The sequence below is a fragment of the Abramis brama genome, assembly GCF_963993115.1.
Source record: "Abramis brama genome assembly, chromosome: 21".
In the NCBI taxonomy this organism is placed as follows: domain Eukaryota; kingdom Metazoa; phylum Chordata; class Actinopteri; order Cypriniformes; family Leuciscidae; genus Abramis; species Abramis brama.
This window is the reverse complement of record NC_139983.1, coordinates 24,253,423-24,273,789: the sequence shown is the minus strand read 5'-3', so window position 1 is coordinate 24,273,789 and position 20,367 is coordinate 24,253,423. Positions and strand designations below refer to the sequence as shown.

The 20,367-nt window shown below is 36.6% G+C and overlaps 1 protein-coding gene across 1 annotated transcript in view; it reads left to right on the top strand.

Moving 5' to 3' along the window:
- The window catches only part of ltk (leukocyte receptor tyrosine kinase), a 53,637-nt gene extending 33,291 nt beyond the window's left edge, over positions 1-20,346 (top strand). Inside the window, exons 13-29 of the mRNA XM_084097030.1 lie at positions 205-355; positions 442-573; positions 841-997; positions 3,164-3,346; positions 4,374-4,472; positions 6,221-6,373; positions 6,474-6,587; positions 9,516-9,702; positions 10,535-10,625; positions 10,719-10,783; positions 11,368-11,497; positions 11,727-11,824; positions 12,002-12,094; positions 12,211-12,312; positions 13,016-13,150; positions 13,431-13,521; positions 14,354-20,346. Coding sequence (XP_083953156.1) covers positions 205-355; positions 442-573; positions 841-997; positions 3,164-3,346; positions 4,374-4,472; positions 6,221-6,373; positions 6,474-6,587; positions 9,516-9,702; positions 10,535-10,625; positions 10,719-10,783; positions 11,368-11,497; positions 11,727-11,824; positions 12,002-12,094; positions 12,211-12,312; positions 13,016-13,150; positions 13,431-13,521; positions 14,354-15,322 — 2,950 coding nt within the window. The 3' untranslated portion in view covers positions 15,323-20,346. The remainder of the gene's footprint in view (positions 1-204; positions 356-441; positions 574-840; positions 998-3,163; positions 3,347-4,373; positions 4,473-6,220; positions 6,374-6,473; positions 6,588-9,515; positions 9,703-10,534; positions 10,626-10,718; positions 10,784-11,367; positions 11,498-11,726; positions 11,825-12,001; positions 12,095-12,210; positions 12,313-13,015; positions 13,151-13,430; positions 13,522-14,353) is intronic.
- Positions 20,347-20,367: the final 21 nt, after the last annotated feature.

The window sequence follows — 20,367 nt, the reverse complement described above, 5'->3', positions numbered from 1 at the left end:
ATTTTTTTTTCAATATCATGCAGCCCCAATACATATCATTCCCATATACATACAGTATAATTAGACCATAGTTCATCTGTTTTCAAATGTATGTTTTAAATACTTTCTGCTTCTCTTTATGGGTATTAGTAATTCGATATAGCAGGTGTGTCCTCTGTTAGTTCAGTGCTTTGGGAATTCTAAGGAAACATCCTCATTCTCCAGGATTTCAGCCTATGGAGCCGCAGGAGGCAAAGGAGCAAAGAACCATAACAAGCGCTCACATGGTGTCATCATCTCAGCTATCTTCCCACTGGAGAAAGGGGACATCCTCTATATCCTAATTGGTCACCAAGGAGAAGATGCCTGTCCAGGAGTGAGTGAAACTTGGTTATTTACAAAGCATTTATGTATAGCTCTCTGTCTACTGTACATTTCAGTGTTGTCTTCTCGTATGTACAGAGGAACCCCCTGACCCATAAAATCTGTCTGGGCGAATCTTCTGTGATTGAAGATGGTTTTGACAGTGATGGTTCGGCCTTGAAGTGGGCGGGGGGCGGTGGTGGTGGTGGGGGAGCCACATACATATATCGGGTAAGATCTTTCTTTTCTTTCAATTTTCTTGTCTCAAACACATCTTTAAAAACATCAATCACAGCTTTGTGAGTACCCTTAAGGGGAGCCATGTGGACAGCAGTCGTCGTCTGATAGTGCCTGTCTAGACAAGCATATTTGAGACATCCTGAAATAATTTGGAGTCATCTGAATTGAAACACAGATGTAAATGAGGGCCTGACTGGCTTTTGTTTTTTACTTGGATGAAAAGTAACTCTGATGTTGTTTTTGGAATGCCCGGGGCAGATGGAGAACGGGGAACTAGTGCCTTTACTGATTGCAGCAGGAGGGGGAGGAAAGGCCTACCTGGAGGACCCTGAAAGCAGCCTGGACCAGATTTTCCTGGAACAATATGAGAATGACACCTCCGCCTCTGGTGTCAATGGCAAATCTGGAGCAGCAGGTACAGTATGAGCACAGCTCACTGCAGTATTTCTTGAATGAAAAAAAGATTTTGGAAATTACCTCATTCTGCTATCATATATTTATATATGGACAAATGTATTGGGACACCCGACCATTACACCAACAGGGACTGTTATGACATTGCATTTTAAATACATACTGTAGACATTAATATGGAGTTGGTCCCCCTATGCAGCTACAGTATAGACAGCCCGATCTCACAGCAATTCGTACGAATTTTATGAGGGGGCTAAATTCGTACAAATTCATACGACCTCACTCGTACGAATTTGTACGATTTTTGCTAAATCGTACATATTTTATGAGTTGCCCAACTCATGAAATGAATTCGTACGAATGACCTACACCTGACCCCGCCCCTAAACCTAACCGTCACTGGGGTTTAGACAAATCGAATTCGTACGAATTGGTCGTGAGACAGTGTTGGTATAGAGGGTATGCGTGTGATGTCACTGTCGGCCAGAGTGATTGCGGTTACGCCCACTGAGTGAACTTTCTATTCATCAAAGAATTCTGAAAAAAAATTGTACACAACTGTTTTTAACATTGAAAATAATAATGAATGTTTTTTGAGCATAAAATCAGCATATTGGAATGATTTCTGAAGGATCATGTGATACTGAAGAGACTGGAGTAATGATGCTGAAAATTCAGCTTTCATCAGAGGAATAAATTACATTTTTAAATATATTAAAATAGAAAACAGTCCATTTAAATTGTCATAATATTTCACAATATAATTTTTTTTTTTTTATCAAATAAATGCAGCCTTGGTGAGCAGAAGAGACTTCTTTTAAAAACGTAAAAAATCTTACCGATCTGAAACTTTTGACCAGTAGTGTAAATGTCAGGAAACATATTTCGTGGCAATGTCATGTCAATATGTTCTGGCGGGAAAGTGACGTCAATGCATACCCTCTATAACAGCTTCCACTCTTCTGGGAAGGCTTTCCACAAGATTGTGGAGTGTTTCTATGGGAATTTTTGCCCATTCATCCAGTAGAGCAGACACTAATGTTGGACGAGAAGGCCTGGATCGCAATCGCCGTTCCACTTCAAAGTGTTAGATAGGGTTGAGGTAAGGGCTTTGTGTGGGCCAATCAAGTTCTTCCACACCAAACCCATTAAATTTGGCATCAGCCAAAACCAGACTCACCCATCAGACTGCCAAACAGAGAAGCATGATTGTCACTCCACAGAACTTGTTTCCACTGCTTCAGAACTTGGTTATGTGAGTCTTGCATGCAACTGCTGCACTGCACCCATTTCATGAAGCTCCTGTCATTTTTGTGCTGATATTAATGCCAGTGGAGGTTTGGAACTCTCAGCTATGGAATTAGCAGACCTGGTCTTCCACCTTTGTGTTGCTGCTGTTCCTAAATGCTTCCACTTTCCAATAATACCACTTACAGTTGACCGTGGAATATGTAGCAGGGATGAAATTTCATGAACTGACTTATTGCCAAGGTGGCATCCTGTCACAGTACCACGCTTGAATTAACTGAGCACAAATGTTTGTAAATGCAGACTGCATGACTAGGTTCTTGACTTTTTACACCTGTGGAAATAGGGTCTGATCAAAACACATGAATTCAATAATTGAGAGGTGTGTCCCAATATTTGTGTCCATATGTTCAGCATTAGGGTGAGTCTTCTCTCAGTCACTGCTTCTTTACTGTGATTTGATATTAAAATTGCTTTCTTTGAATGCTAACAATTACTCTGCGGTTTAGATTTGGATGAAGGGAAAGTATTATTCCAGCAATTTCCAGCTAATCCCACATTTGTGAATGTTTTATTGGCTCTTTAATTCCATTAGCTACCAACCAGTTTTTTCCTCATCAATATGATGGTGCTGTTTCAGTTTAGCCACCAGGATCACATTATCTTTTGACAATCCTATAAATTATGACGGATGTTTTGTGGGATTGACATCTGGAAGAGGCTTTTGTAATGCAGAATTGTCATATGAAAGCAGTTCTTGGCTCTAACTTCATAGACAAATTTGCACAAAAAGTAGAAGAGCAGACAAAGAATAACAGTATTTGCAAACTTGTCTGTGGAACATCTTTTAACTAACATGCTTAGCACTGAATAAAAAAGCAGTTCAATATTGTGTGTGTGTGTGTGTGTGTGTATTCAGGTGGAGGAGGTGGATGGAGTGACTCATCCTCTCTCCCTTGGGGAGGGAAAGCTCTTGTTGAAGGTGGTCAAGGAGGCTCATCCTGTCCTGAGGCTCTGTCAGTGCTGAAATGGGCTACATTTGGGGGGTTTGGGGGAGGAGGGGGCGCTTGCACCGCTGGAGGGGGTGGTGGAGGATACAGAGGTAAATGTTAGATTAAAAACACTTGCACATATGTCACAGTCACTACCATACAAACACAAAATGATGTGCTTCAAGACTGTTATGTCACTTTTGACCAGTTTAATGCATCCTTGCTAAATAAAATTGTCCTAAAAAAATCTTACCGAACCCAAGTGTGAATGGTAGTGTGTATCATTTTAAAAATGATAAAATTGTATTATATGACAAAACCTGTCACATGGGTCAATTTTCTGAAATTGAGATGTGTACATCATCTGAAAGCTGAATAAATAAGCTTTCCATTGACATTAGGTTTGTTATGATAGGACAATATTTGATATGATATGATAAAAGGAATATTATGATAATAACTATTTTAAAATCTGGAATCTGAGGGTGCATAAAAATCAAAACATTGAGAAAATGCCTTTAAAGTTGTCCATGTATGTTCGTGATTGTGCTGCATTCACTCACCAAAATAAATGTTTTATATATTTACGATAGGAAATTTACAAAATATCTTCATGGAACATGATCTTTACTTAATATCCTAATGATTTTTGGCATAAAAGAAAAATCAATAATTTTGACCCATACAATGTATTGTTGGCTATTGCCACAAATATACCTGTTATGACACACATATACATATATTATACGATACACATTGCTTGATATTGTATTATAGTATTTTATTTACTTATTTTAAACTCTGACCCTTATATTACACTATGCAAAAGCAGTATCTTCTAGAAAATGTAGAAAATGTTTAGATCCTACTGTAGCTCAGATGTTCTATAAAGTTACAGAATCATCACTGAGGCTTTTTTGTCTTTTGAAACATACTGTAAAACAAAGATCTGTTGTGAGTTATCACTAAAGTACTTGGTTTATGAGGCAGATGTTTCTTTTAAAAAGAAGATTATTGTACAGCAATTGTAAAAAGGCATTTGCAGCCCAATAAAATCCAAAAGTCTTTGTGTTTTTTTTGAGGAAGTGGATTAGCTGATGTAATGACTGAATATTTATCTTTGTCACTTTTGCCCAGGTGGTGATGCTCACCTTATTGATGTCATCACAGCAGATGGACAAGATGGTGTCTCTTTTGTTCACCCCATGGGAAAGATATTTCTACAACCGCTGGCAGGTCAGGCCTTAATCTATAGACTGTCTATAATGGTGTACAGTTGTGCATAGTTTACATACCCCTTACATCTGTAAGACATTTAGCAGTTTTAAGAGCAAGATAACATCTTAAATAAAATTGATAGCGTCTTAAAAAATGGTAATAAAAAAGTCCCTTTTCAAAAGTTTACATACCCTCAGTTTTTAATAAAATGTGTTTTTTTATTACAAAAGTCTAGAAACAGTCACAGAATCTTGCAGATTTTGAGAACTACATTTGTGTACACTACTAACTCTGCTAACTTGCTTTCTCATAGAAATTGGCTGTATTGAGAAAACAGGCAACACACACACACACACACACACACACACGTTGTGTGTTTTCATTTTTTATGGGGACTTTCCATTATGATTTTTATACTGTACAAACTGTATATTCTATCCCCTTACACTAACCCTACCCCTAAACCTACCCATCACAGAAAACTTTTTTACATTTTCAAATAACATCACTTAGTATGATTTATAAGCTGTTTTCCTCATGGGGTCTAAAACATGTCCACAAGGATTTCGGATATTGCCATCTTTGTGGGGACATTTTCCCCATAATGTAGTGTTAACCAGCACCCCCCCCCCCCCCCCACACACACACACACTGATTCAGTAATAAACGTGAAATTGAGAAAATGTAACTCGTGGTAGATAATAGAAGACCTTATGTGACTTATTAAAGTTGGCGCCACTGTTTATTACTGCGAGTGTGTTTGGAGTAAAGGGCTAGAATTTAGACTGACTATTGCTTGTGAGGCCAAGCACAGATTTTTGTCAATACTTCATAATAACTTTCATTTATTGAGTGCTTAAAATATTAGTAAATACAAATATATTAAACCGCCCCCATTATGCGTTTTTTGGAGGTTCCTAATTTGGGTTGCGAGGTCTCCCACAACAGATTTACATGCATCCAAGGTCACAAAGCACTTTCATTTTCTATACAACATATCCATAAAATCAGAGTGAAATAATAATAATAACACTGATGTGGAAACACCTAACCTTTGTTGTAAGCATTAACTTGACATAAACTGTAAGCTTGTCCCTCAGATCTGATTGGTTTGTTCCAGGATCAACAAAGACGTTGATTCATGAACATTTTATAAAGAGTGAAATCAAATTCAGCTGATGACGTCTTTGTTCGGGGGCAGCTAATGAAGACCATAGGCTGGCATTATGCATATTTGTTACAAACATAGGTTCAAGCAGGAAGTAAGATGGAATTACTGATGGCTCGTTTCAGGCAGTTCACAATCGATTCTTTCTTTTGGGAGAAAATAACTCTGTTTATGCACTTTGATCTTTGAATCTTTGCAGACCTTTTACATTCACAAACAGCTATATTGCACACTACATTAAAGGTAATATCTGAAAAAGGATAATAGGGGCACTTTCAAAAATTTAAAAAAGGCAACTAGTTGCTAGTTAATTCACTAATTATTAGTTTATAATGTGATATTTTTTGTTCATTCTATTATAAAGTATTATATTCATGTAATGTATAAATCTCAATTTAAAAAATGGACCCATGTGACTGGTTTTGTGGTCCAGGGTAACATATTACTTTAATAGTTATCTTGCTTGTTTTACCACAGAATTTTGATTTAGCTCAAAGCAGTTATATACAGATAAAAAGAAAAAAAAAACTCCCTAGACAGAAGCACTGAGGTTTTGCACAGCTACTGTGCAGTATTGATGTGTTTTCATGTTTTCTAGCTATGGAGAGTCATGGGGAAGCTGAGATCGAGGTGTATCAGAATTGTAGCCACTGTCAGACCCAGAGCTGTAAGCGTGATGAAGAGACCAGAGTCATCCTCTGCCTGTGTGACAGCGACGAGGTTCTTGCATCAGACAACGTCACCTGCATAGGTACCTAAACAGCCTGTGTCTATTCGCTCTCAAAAGTATGTTTATATATGCATTTGTTTTGAAATATTTCTAATTCGTCCCTCATGATGTCATCCTCCAGTTGTTCCATTGGGATCCTTGGCAGAAGGACCCCCATCCCTGATATTTATCCTGGCGGTGATCGCGTCCACAGTAGTTACGGGTGTCGTTCTCACATGTGCCAGCCTCATGCTCAGTAAGAGATTCTTCCAGTTCTGCGTCAACTCTGTGCCGTCAACATTCCATCGTCTTTGACATGCTTTGTCTAAGTCCTAGTGACATTGCAGGACAGATTTAGAATAAAATTGCATTTCCCAGAAAAGAACATTCAGGCAAGTGCAACATCAGTGCTTTTAGATTTTGTAGAAGCAATAATAACAACAGGAAAGGCAGCGGAAATTATAAACAAAGTTAGTGACTTTTTTTCTTCATACCCTATAATTATTTTGCAAAAAAAAGTACAAAAAATTATTTAAATTGTTGGAGCCACTGGGCATTAGTGTTTCATCATTAAAAATCCTAAAAGAAAAGGGTTTTAACAGCTTAAAAATTTGACATGAACAAAACTGTGACATGATTAAAAAAAAAACATTACGGACAATTACGTGGCCAAATTTTCATACACCACTTTTAATACCATGGGAAAGGGCGCAAGTAATATAGTGACAAATGACACACTACTGTTCATAAGTTTGGCATCAATAAAATTATTTCAGAATTAATACTTATATTCAGCAAGGACGCATTAAATTGATTAAAAGCATCAGTAAAGACATTTGTAATGTAATTCAACTTTCTATTCATTAAAGAAACCTGAAAGAAAATGTATCACAGTTTTCACAAAAATATTAAATGGTACAACTGTTTTCAGCAAATCAGTATATTAGAATGAATTCTGAAGGATCATGTGAATCTGATGACTAGAGTAATGATGCTCAAAACTCAGCTTTATAAATTACAAATAAAACACAAAATATATATATTTTTTTACTGTTTTTACTGTATTCAATAATATAGCCTTTGTGAGCATAAGAGTCTCCTTTCAAAAATATTACAAAATCTTACTGACTCCAAACTTTTGAAGCCTAGTGTACACAGGATAATATGAATGACGTGAATCTTCACACCCTTTTTAAAAACTATCACATACATTAATGTGTACTGCAGAAGCTTTAAGCCATGTTAAAAAATCAAACTGCCAGTTAGACCTGTGGCAATATTCACATATATTTACTTATTTCTCATCATTCTGTCCGTTGCTTTTGCTGTTTAGTTAATTTCACACAGGTTGTGTTATCTTGGCTTTTGAACAGAGTTGTCTTTTTTTTTTTTTTTTACAAATCGCTTGCTTGTTTTTGATCTAACTAACTACTTTATGTAGTGTTGCACAATACCCCTTAAAGGAATGAGTAGGGAACTAAGACAGGGACTGCTATTATCCTTAAAACATGGACTCTGATATTAAATGTAAATAAACAATTAAGCCAAATTATTGTCAAAACTAACTGTAGTCTCACAGATGGGCTTTTTTGTAAATACGTGCTGACCAGTATCTTAATTACAATTGCTGCTATTTAACTTGTGTGTTTTGTACTTTCAACAACATTTTATGCTTAAAAAAAGGTTTATTTTCCAGTACAGGACAGTGAGGGAATATTGAGGGTGTCATAATGCACTGTCCCTATAAATGTGAGCATCTTCTGGAATTAATGAGGATATCATGATTTTTTTTCTTTAATGGAAATTGGTGGCAGTCCAACATACTGACCTTTTGAATTTACCTCTCGTAAAGGGAAACAAAAAATGGTCAAAGTCCTTCTAGAAGCATTTATATCAAAAGTAAAAAGCAATGACTTGGGAAGTTGGGATTCACCAATAGATCTTGATGATTATATTGATAATTAATTTATTACACATAATCACTCAGAATATTTTATTGGCTTTAAATAGATATGAAAACAGATATGAGAACATAAATGATAGCTGATTTTTTTTTCTAACAACGCAATTTAAAATTGTGTATGCTTAAATGAAAACCTTACCTGCTTTTACCATCAGCTTAATGTCAATAAATAAAAAATATGCATTCCTAGAAATCACTATTTAATGTAATTTTAATCTAGAATCCCAGTGAACTCAATTTCCCAAACCCTTGATTGATTTATGCCTTAAACCAACAGTCTGTCACAATGCTCTAACTTTATGTATATGCAATGGACTCATCATTATAAATGCTTTATTTTTTTAATAACTATGCTTAATATCAAGTATCCTCCTTATGTTTGATTAAAAAAAAAACATATATTGTCTGTTTGACTTGTGCACTAACTGTACAATGCTGTGCCATGACACGTTTTATATGTATTTGTAAGATAAATAAAGACTAAATAAAGAAACAAATCATTAAAGAGAAGTGAAACAGACCTCTAAAATTACATTTGATGCATGTTTTTCGATAAAATGGTTATTTTGTATATTCTGGACATTAATTTTCGACATGCACACAAAACCACCTCAAAAGTCAAATATTAACAGCAGAGCGCGGTCTCTGGGTCCTTAGTTAGCAGAGCTCCACTGGATGCTAATTGTGTGTCTTCCCCTGAGATCTCCCCCATGCAGGTTGGTAGTCTTTGCTCGGGCTTCCCCTCTCGCACCCCTAATACCTGGTCAACTTCCTGCCGGCTTCGCTTCGCGCCACTGCGCCAGCAGCCCGACGGCAAAAGGGGACCTCTCACCTCCACGCAGCGCCCTCCCCAGCAGACTACCAACCTGCATCGGGGACATGGGCAGCCTCCACTGAGGGTGAGTCCACCCTGCCCGATCGCTTGCTGACAGACAGGCCCAGAGCTTCAGTCCTCACCTGAGGGGCTTTAAAATGCACAATTTTGTCATCTTGATAGAATTCAATGGGGAGACATAAGTGCACATGGCTGTTTCTCTGAGAAAATTACCATCATGCTGAAAGCCTATTGAAAGACACTTTTAGGATGCACGATCATCTTATCCGCATCGTACTCTGAGACCAATAATTATGCAAATTAAGCAGGTGGATTTACTCCTAAAGAAAACCCCTTAAAAGCATGTTCCCTTTTTGCTGATTCCTGTTGTGTTTTTCTCTTTGCAGTATATTATCGTAAGAAGAACCACCTGCATGCGGTCAGAATTCGTCTGCAGAGCCCAGAGTACAAGCTTAGCAAAATTCGCTCGTCCACCATAATGACTGACTACAACCCTAACTACTGCTTTGCTGGCAAGGCGGCCTCACTGAGTGAGCTTAAGGAGGTGCCACGCAAGAACATCACCCTTCTCAGGTATCTATACTGTGTAGATGTACAGAACCGTTCAAATGTGTGGGGTCTGTAAGAGTTTTTAAATGTTTTTGCCTCATAAGTCTCTTATGCTCACCAAGGCTGCATTTATCTGATGTAAAAACAATAATATTGTGGAACATTATTACAAATTTAAAGAATAAGATTTTAATATATTTTAAAATGCATATTTTTCAGCATTTATTATTCTAGATTCATGTTATAATATAATATATATGTATATTAATTTATATAAATCAAGTAAAATATATAATGGTACATGTGGAAGTTAGCATTAAACTATTAATAAATGCTGTAAAAGTGACATTAATGCTGTAAAAGTATTATTTTTAGTTTAAGATACTTAATGCAAGGTTAAAGTGATTAAAGCTCAAGGTTGGTATCCGGAAAATTGCTGCTTCAATTCCGATGCAAGTCTAATTTTAACCCGTCTTGGCTAACTTTTAGTTGGTCAGACTAGTTAGTAGGAAACATCTTAGTTTAGTCCTAACATAGTGGCTGTTTAAGCAGCTTGCCACAGGTTGCGCTGGTCCAGTTATTAGTTAAAATAATATTCTGGGTTAAATGCAAGTTGAGTTCTGTTGACAGCATATCTGGCATGTATAACAGCAAAAAATAGTTGACTGACATACATAAAACAAACAAAATTGTGCTGACAGTTCTGCATTTACACTGGAGGTCTGCAGTATGTAACAATCATATTCAACCTGGAATATTCCTTTAATATTCTGTGATGACATGAGAAAGTACTGGAAATTAATTCCATATTTACACATGTGAGTAATACGTATCTGTCTGGGGTCTTTGGCTATAGGGCGTTGGGACACGGTGCCTTTGGGGAAGTGTATGAAGGACAGGTTTTGGGTATGAATGGAGAAAACACAGCCATGCAGGTTGCGATAAAGGTGAGTTTTCCCAGATCTACCTTTGCCTTTGAAAGCAGTTTCTGGTTTCTCTTAATTGATTCTGTGTTTTCTCTCTCTCCATCCCTCTTATAGACTCTTCCAGAAATCTGTTCTGAGCAGGATGAGATGGATTTCCTAATGGAAGCTTTGATTATGAGGTATGCTTGGCTGTAACACACACACACACACACACACACACACAGCATTGCAATGACCGCACATGTGTGTGACAGACAGAAAATGGCACTGTCATTTCAATCCTCTGCTCTCAGTCAAACTCGCTTTAGGTTATGAAATCTTTTCTCATTTTTTTTCATTTGTTACGATTATCAGGTTCACATTTGTTGTTTGTTTTTGAGCGTATGGCATCGTCTTTAGTCAGGCAACAGATGTTTTTTTAGTGATTCATACTTTTCTGAGCAAACTGTGCTGTAGTTAATTATCATATCCTTCATACTTCCATTGCATGGGCTAGATCTTCCAGAGGATATTTTGATTTTCATTTGGCTTTGACTCACACATATGTTACCCTTTATTTCAAGGTGCTTTATACTAATAATATTAATAGTCTTCAAGGTGCTTAAATATTATTTCTAAACCAATATGAACCAATATAAATTACAGACATGTAATTTCACATAATTTAAAATGACCTTATTATGTAACTCTGGCACTATCTTGACAAGCTGACCCGTTCTTCCATTCAATAGTCCATTTGAGTTTATCTCTTCATCATTTGCAGTAAGTTCAGCCATCAGAACATTGTGCGCTGTATCGGAGTCAGTCTGCAGATCCTGCCTCGCTTCATACTGCTGGAGCTCATGACAGGAGGAGACATGAAGAGCTTCTTGAGACTAAACCGACCCAGAACTGTGAGTGTTTGTGTGTATAGACATTATTCCATCCTCTGTTTATCAGTTAGCACACATTTCGCTTTTATGATGTGGGTTTGCCACATGTGTGCAACATATTTTGCATTAGAAATGGAACCATATTAAACCATGTGCCATTTATTATTAAGAAATGTAAGTGTATGTGTGTATATGTGTATATGGTTAGTTCAGAAAGATTAGCGTCTTGTCTTTTGACTCTCTCCTACAGAACCAGCCATCTTCTCTAAGTATGCTGGATCTTCTTCAGATGGCCAGAGACATTGCACTTGGCTGTCGCTACCTAGAAGAGAACCACTTCATTCACAGGTGATTTCTCACTGCCAAACCTGAGTAAACTTTGCCCTCAAGTAGCCTTCATTGTCAGAATAAGTGGAAATCGCTCTTCAGTGGATATGTAGACGTCATTAACTCGCTGCAGCCCTTGACCTTGATGTCTCGCACGCATATAATAAGTCAAGCATGTGTGTCTGTTGTGTGTTTCAGGGACATTGCAGCACGAAACTGTCTTTTGACCTGTCCTGGTCCAGAGAGAGTGGCTAAAATAGGAGATTTTGGGATGGCTCGAGATATTTACAGGTGCTTTCACTATCTCATTTAGTTATTTATTTATTTCAAAAAATTGTGTGTGTGGTTTAGTACCTGTTAAGTATAATAATGAACACAGGCATTGATTGAGTATTTTTGCATTGCAGGGCGAGTTACTATAGGAAGGGTGGCCGTGCCATGTTGCCAGTGAAGTGGATGCCACCTGAAGCCTTCCTAGAAGGCATTTTTACATGCAAGACTGATACCTGGTAATATTAGTTTACTGAAAAAAAACCTTATTTTGTCAGCAGTGGTTTAAAAGAATTGTAGTTTTACTTAATTGATTAGTGCTTTGGACTGTTATGTCCAAGATTCAGGTAACACATAGAAATACACACTGTGTATGTAAAATATTTATTAAATTATTACTCACTCTTAATCACTCTAATTTATTAACTATAATAGTTTGTGTGTCTTTACAGATTGCTTTACTCTTGCATTGTCAATACAAGATCTTGACCAAAAATAACATCACAACATTTATTTCCATCAAGAGGTGCATACATTTTTGGTCAAGATCTTGTATTGGCAATGCAAGAGTCAAGCACCCTGCAAAGTCTCCTACAGCACATCCCAAAGACTTTCAATGAATTTAAGGTCTGGACTCAGAGGTGCCAATTCATGTGTGAAAATTATTCTTCATGCTCCCTCCCAACCATTCTTTCACAATTTAAGCAATGATGTGTCTTCTACATGGTTGTTTAATAAATGAAAAGCTACACGCTCCATCAATTAGGGTTAGAAGAACTGTTTCCAAACATATAACATGCTGTAATCACTGCAATGATCCAACAGACTCTTGAGCATTTGCCTATTTAAATACAAACAGCGACTTTTTTATATCATCTGCAGAGACCAGATGCCAGAAATTATAGTCATTAATAATTACATACAATTTGTCTCCATCTGTAGGTCTTTCGGGGTACTACTATGGGAGATTTTCTCTCTTGGATACATGCCTTATCCCTGCAAGACCAATCAGGAAGTACTGGAATTTGTAACAGGTGGAGGTCGTATGGATCCTCCTAAGAGCTGCCCCGGACCTGTGTAAGTAACAATAGCAGATTTGTTACTCAAATTGAAAATGGATCTCAGCCCTAACCTGAAAGGTACACTATGTGACTTTTGACACTCTAGCGGTTTGGAAGATGGATTCATGATGTAGTCTTATTATATAAATTTTGTCAATTTTTAACAAAAAGAAGTTACCTTTTAAATAAGCGTAAATGAAAAATGTACTGTTAGAAGCTGTATAGCGTTAGTGAAATGTGCCTAATCTGTTTTAATAATTATAATCAACGAAGTTTTGGATTTTGTTCTATTTTAGTTACCGGATCATGACGCAGTGTTGGCAACACTGCCCAGAACATCGACCAAACTTTACTACTATTTTAGAGAGGATCAACTACTGTACACAGGTAAAACAGAGTTGGAATTGAACAGATCTGGATTTCTGTAAAATATAAAGAAAGCTAGCCTATATATTGTGTATAAGGAATCATTTACACTGTTTGAAAAAATTTTAAGCATGTTATTACAAACACGTTTCGAAATTAAATATCCTTTTAAATTGTTTAAAAAAAATGTGTGTTGAATCTTTTTACAGGAAATATCATTTCTAAGCAGTTTTACAGAGAAAATTGCCTTTATAATGATATCATTATACATTTTAAATATAAATTGCCTTATAACCATTGAGTGTTATTTTAGTATTATTTATATACTATTATAGTATTTATTAACATTTTGTAATTAATTTATATTAGCTTTTATTTATTTATTTTTATTTTGTAATGTTTTAGTTGTTTTTATTCGTTTTTTTATATTTCTATTTAGCTTTATTTTATTTTTGTAATTTTTGTACTTTAACTTAAACTTATTTACGTTATCAACATTTCAAATTTTCATTTAAGTTTTTTAAGTTTACATTTTCATCAAATATTTAGATTTTATTTTATTTCAGCTCTGTTTCAATGAATGAAAATTATTTTTTAAGTTTTAGTTAACTAACAACACTTATAATCAGTGGAAAGAAGAAACTGTAATAAAACCCTTACAGTAGAAATATTTTTTTCTTCACAAAACTACATGCACATTTGTTATTGTATTTCTTAATCTTATAAACTTGAGATGTCAAGAGTAAAATAATAACCATGACTATTATATTAATAAATGAAAACCCCTGACTTAATAAAATGAATAGTGTTGACCCTTTTTGACTTTTCTGGCACGCATCCTTTGATTCGTCAGGACCCTGATGTCATTAACACCCCTCTTCCAGTGGAGTACGGTCCTGCTGTCGAAGAAGGCGGCACTGTGATCCATCCTGAAGGATCAGGCAGTATGACCCCTCTTCTAGTGGCCCACTCTATGTCCCAGGATGCTTCCCCTCGACCGGGCATCACCGGTGCAGCCCCACAGGCTCTCAAACCCTGTTTGCAGCTACAAAGACCGCTCCATTTTGCACAGGAGGTGGGCACGTACCGAGAAACATTGGAGCCGTGTTGGGCTGAGCCTGTTCCTGCTTCTGGAGTCTGTCCAGGACAATGGCTTCAGGTCCCAGATCACCAGCCATGCTCCAGGAGCAGTTCGTCGTCAGGCAGCCAGAAGCTAAAGAACAAGACTAAAAACCTTTGGAACCCCACCTACGGTTCTTGGGTCCTGGAGAGCTTTGGAAGAGGGAAGACGGCCCTGTGCCATACCCAGTCCATGCCTCTGTCTTGCAACCCCACATCCACATCTGCCCCGTCCTCTACCTCAGAGCACATGGACCCCGGAGTAGTGGTTAACACAAATGTCTCAACGTCTCCACCTCCATCTGCCGTCTCCTCCCAGACCACATCCAGTCCCACAGGGCCTCCCTCTCGGAAGGGTCCAATAGTGGCTACGGGTTGCTCGCTCACTGCTGTTATGGACTTGGCGAAACTCCAGAGCTTCCCATGTGGCAATGTAAACTATGCGTATGATGAGCAGAGCTACGAGACTGAGAGTTTGCCTGTAGTTGTGGCCAAATCTGTGGAACCCAGCACCAGCTCTGGAGCAACGTCTTCACTTGCTGCCCTTGGCCTGGCCACGACCCCTACCCACAAACCTCAGGTGAAGCGCCATGCTAGTTACGGACACGAGGATGTAAGGAGTTATTCCCAGTCTGAGAAGCCAACGAGAGACAGGGATTCTGGCTTTTCCTTGTCTGAAGACCTCAGTGTCACCGCGGTTTAGCACTGAAGAACAATTCAACTGAGGAAACACCTTTTTTCTTTTCTTTTGTGCATTTTAATGTGCTAATGGAAGTGGATTAGCTAGAGGCAGAATGGCAGGTTAAGGCTGGAATACACTGCACTGGAATACATAGTGTAAGCGATGTATGAATCACCGCTCGTATGGAAGTCTCTTTCAAACCAAGCATTTTTCTTTTGGTGTGATCAGCTTGAATATGTTGTAAAATCTGCGTGGGGAAATCTTTCAGCCGCACGCAAAATTCGTTGTTGCTTGGATTCCTGGCCAACTATGTGGCCACACCTTGAGGACCAGACTTTCAAGTCATTCCATCCAAACACAACAAACTCGTACAGAAACATGCCCCTGCTTGCTAGGAAACGCATGACAAATTAAAACAATGAGTCCTTAAAAAATGAGCTCAAAATATAAAACGTGTTTGATATCCTCAAACTGGATAGAATTAAATGCTGCATCCCAATTCACCTACATAAACTTATTTTATGTATTTACTACTTATTTACTATATTTACTACTGAAAGAAAAAGTACATGCATTTGAGTGTGTAGCAGAATAGTAAGCTAGCTTTGGGACATAAGATGTGTTCACACCATGTCATAATTACCGTAATTGAGATTTCAAATTGTAAAGAGCATTCATGTCCTTGTAGAGCTCATAATTACAACTTGTATGCTGGAAATTTTCTGAGAGCTTCTGCTTGTACCACATGACCTCTGCAGATTCATTTACGCATTATTCCCAGTCCGAGGACATGAACAGCTTCAAGTAGAACGTCATGTGTTGTCATCTCGAAATTACTGTAATTGCAACATGGCATGGCAGCTACACTTCGTTGCGTCTTTAACGAACCGCTCTGTCGCTTAGTTACGTGCATCCGGTCACAGTTTAAACTGCCCTGTCAATCACCTTGTCACAGGTAAAATCCTCCACATTCAATTTAATGTCCTACCGATCCTATTGATCTGCAGTCATGGGTATTTCATGAGGAGAACTCTCCTTATGTGTTTGCATAATGATGCGTTTAAAAATTAATTACCAAACATATCTTTATAAAATTTTACACTGTTGCTGCAGATTAAATATAATGTGGATAACATTGAATATATATTTTTGTCGTCAGGTTAGATACTGATTATTAATCACTCAAGCCCCTTAACCGTAGGTCTTGCACATCTGCCATGTTTGTAGTTTTCTATGGAGGACCAAATTACTCAAAATGAAATAATTCAATAATAATGAATTTAATAAAACAGTGCTCGCCCGCTCTTTCAGCGGCGTTGGTTCCGGAAGTATTTTTTCCATTTATTTCTCCCATAGGGATTGCAAAAAAGTCTTTGTAAAGTGTTATAAGCCATGAACCAAGTCAACCAGCTACGAGGTGAATCATAACATTACAAACTTTGATTTGAAGCAAAAACGTAATTGAAAATCGGGCAAAAATGCAAAGGTACAAGACTGTGTAGGCTACTTAACGGCTTTAGTAAGGGAAAGAACCACAATCCCATGATATATATATAAAGTTTATAGAAAATATGCATATATATCAAAATATTTAAATATTTTGAGTATAGGGAAATCTAAAGAGATCTTTTGGCATTTTTTGCTTGTTTTGATTCTCTGATTGTTGGGATTTTCTGTAGCGCTTTATTTTAGTCCTGTTCCACATACCATGTTCTTATTATAGCAATTACAATAACTGGGTTACAACTAGGTACTAATCCTGAACCTACCCCTAAACCTAACCTTAACCCAGTTACATTATATTACCAGTACTTTCTTGGGTAACTACATTCTAAGCAAACTGTAAGTTCACGTAAAATAGTGTAACCGAATTTTCTGTACAGCATTATGGGTAATGTAGTTTTCACCACAAATTCCGCTATTAAACACGATTATTTTAAAACTAAGTTAAAATAATGGGGGCTGACGGCTTCAACAGAAGCAAATGCTATCGATTTACAACCTCTTACTGTAGCTCACAGTAAGGCTGTCTTTAAAGGCTTATAAGTTGTCGTTTAAAATCAATTTCCCTATGGGGAAAATCAATGGAGTTTTTACTTCTGGAACCACACAGTTGCACTCTATGGTTTGTGGGCAATATTAGCCGTTAGAGTGTGCACAGATCTGCACTTCAAATTCTAACTTGAAATTCATCCAGGTATCTTTGGAATACTTATTTCAACATACTATGATATGGGACACACTAATTCTAATTTTGAATTGTATTTAGGACGGATAGTATCCGAATTGGGATGAAGCAATAGTCTGAAACTAAATATAGTCAGTATCCATTATACACAGATTTTTCTGTGAAATATGTCATCTCAAATCTGCAGACTGGCTCTGGATTTTGGCTACTAGCGTTGACTCGTCCAGACAGTAAACCGAGGCTAAAAAGCGAAATTTGTGTAGTGTATTCCAGCCTTTAGTTACTGCCAGTAGATAAATGTTTGTGCGCGAGACTACATTATTGTAGCGTGGTGCCAAAAACACTAAGGACATGAGGAGTCGTAACCAATTTGTCATTAAGAGGTGGCTCTCCTACAAATGGCTGATGGTTTCTATGGAAACTTCCACTTGGCTAATAGCAGCCCTTTTACACTGGATTCTCATCTTCTGTCAAAACTGTGAAAACACATGATGTTCACGTGAAATTAACTGATTAGTCATAATTAGCAATGCATATATATGGAGGTTTAGTTGTCCTAGATGAATTCACATTTTTAGCTGGTTTTAGGAGTGTAATATTGGAAGAACCAAAAGCATGTTCAGACCTCAAATAGAATACTTTATGCCACATAACGATCAGTCACACAATCTAGTAAAATTGAATTGGTTTGTTAAAATAAATTGTTCGAAAAACTTTAAAATAAACACACAAAAAAGAGCTTTGTCTTAAAGGGATAGTTCACCCAAAAATTAAAATTCTGTCATTATTTACTCACCTTCTAGTTGTTCTAAACTTGTATGACTTTTTTTCTTATTTTAAAAGATGTCTCAGGCTGCGTCTGGAATAGGTACCATGATTGAATTTGAATTTACTTTGCGACTGCTAAAAAATTTGCAGTAGTATGAATATGGGTGGTATGAATGAAATTCTGACATCCGCCATGTTGTTACTGTCATGTGACCTACCAGCGTTATTGCGTCGCTTCACTTCAATTCACAAACCCTCTGGCCTCGTGATAGTACACTGTAAAAAAAGTTGCTGTCTTAAATTAAGTACAATCAATTTGGATGTTTAAGTAATTTCAACTTAAATTATTTGAGTTGAAACTTGAGTTTGAGTTAACTTGTAAAAAATTAGAAAATTGCTTAACTTATTTTGATGAGTTAAAGCAATGTAAAAACATATGTTATCATAACTTATTGATCATATAATTTTTTATAGTGTATGCGCACTTCAGTATATCACTTCAGACTTTTCGCCTACTGTTTTTCGAATACTATGTATTTGGACATACTACTAATACAGTCAATTTGACATCTTTCTCTCTATTGGCTAAAATTATTTTGTTATTGGAGCAAATGAGAATGCAAAAATCATATTGCCTCGCCACTATTGAAATTTACCCAACTATGGCGAAGTCTGCTTCTGAGAGCCTCTGAAATGTGAAAAGGGTCAATTAAATAAGGGTAACTTTTTTGTGTTCGTAAGTCAGTCATACACATTTGGAATGACATGAAGGTGAATAATAATTGTAATCTTTTGGGGTGAGCTGTCCCATTAAAACATTTTAAGGACTATCACCAGTAACTCAGAGGTATACTTTAAAAATGTGACTGTGTGTTGCATTAGTAATAAAGAAATGCTGACAGACCTTTATCTTTAATCTCAGATCAGGTGGACTTTACAGGGTTTTTTGACTGGAAAGTAGCATTAAGTACCATTAATTTAGACTACTTTTTTTTTTTTTTTTTCTGTTGTTAGTTTTGAAAAACCAACACGTTTGCAATCAGCATGCTGCCTTTTTATTGAGGGTGTGTTTTGTGTGTGAAACACTGAGATAACTGTGACATTTTTACAAAGGTGTTGCACCTGAATGTGTTAGAAGTAAATGAGGCATGTGACGAGGGGGCGATTGCTGTGGTGATTGTATTGATTTCCATGTCAATGCATTCAAGGAAGCTGTTAAAAGACAACCACTTTTGCAATCTATTTTCTTAGTACTTTTCCCTCAAAAACAAATAAGTAAATAGAAGTGCTTTTTATCTCCAAATGTCCTTATACTAGATTTTAAGATACCCTGAGTTAACTGTGACTTTTATACATGCAGACAAATGACAACAAACCACATAACACCTCAGTGTGCATAATGTGATGCATGAGAAGTTTGATTTTTGACATTATTCTTAGATCTTATTCCTAATTATTCTCAAATGTTTTATTAAATATTGTAGTTTGTAGGTGATTAATGTTTTAATGTGAAAAGATTTATTTGTGTGTACATTTTTTTTTTTAGTCATTTTAGTTAGGGACTGCTGAGAGGATCCTTATGCAAAGAGATGAGACTAAAGTGTATTAGCACAATCTTACATTTATTTTTGTCTTATTTAACCATTTAAAAGTTTCATAATTTGACTGCAATTTAAGATCTTAAAGTTCTTATTCTTTAGTAGGATTATAATGGGATAGAAGGGTAGAAAAAGTTATACATTAGACAGGAAAATGAGTGCTGTATTCTTGAATTAATATTCATTTCACACTAAACTAACCCTTATATTATGTAGCTGTAATATTTAATCTCAGTTTTATTGGTGTATTTTTATTATTATTATTATTATTTTTGTTTTTGTTGGATTATGTTGAGGTTATCACTGCCAATCTTCTGCATTTGTCTTTGCAGTGGCTCATTTCTAACTAGCCAGATTAGAAATGTACCAGCATATGAAGTGAATTTTAACGTACATGTACTACCTGTATTATTATTTTATTTTATTTTCAAATATGGACGTTGCTGCATAATAGCAAACTTTAAATAAATTGTTTTTGTCTATAATCCTGATATGAAGGACCATACTTAAAT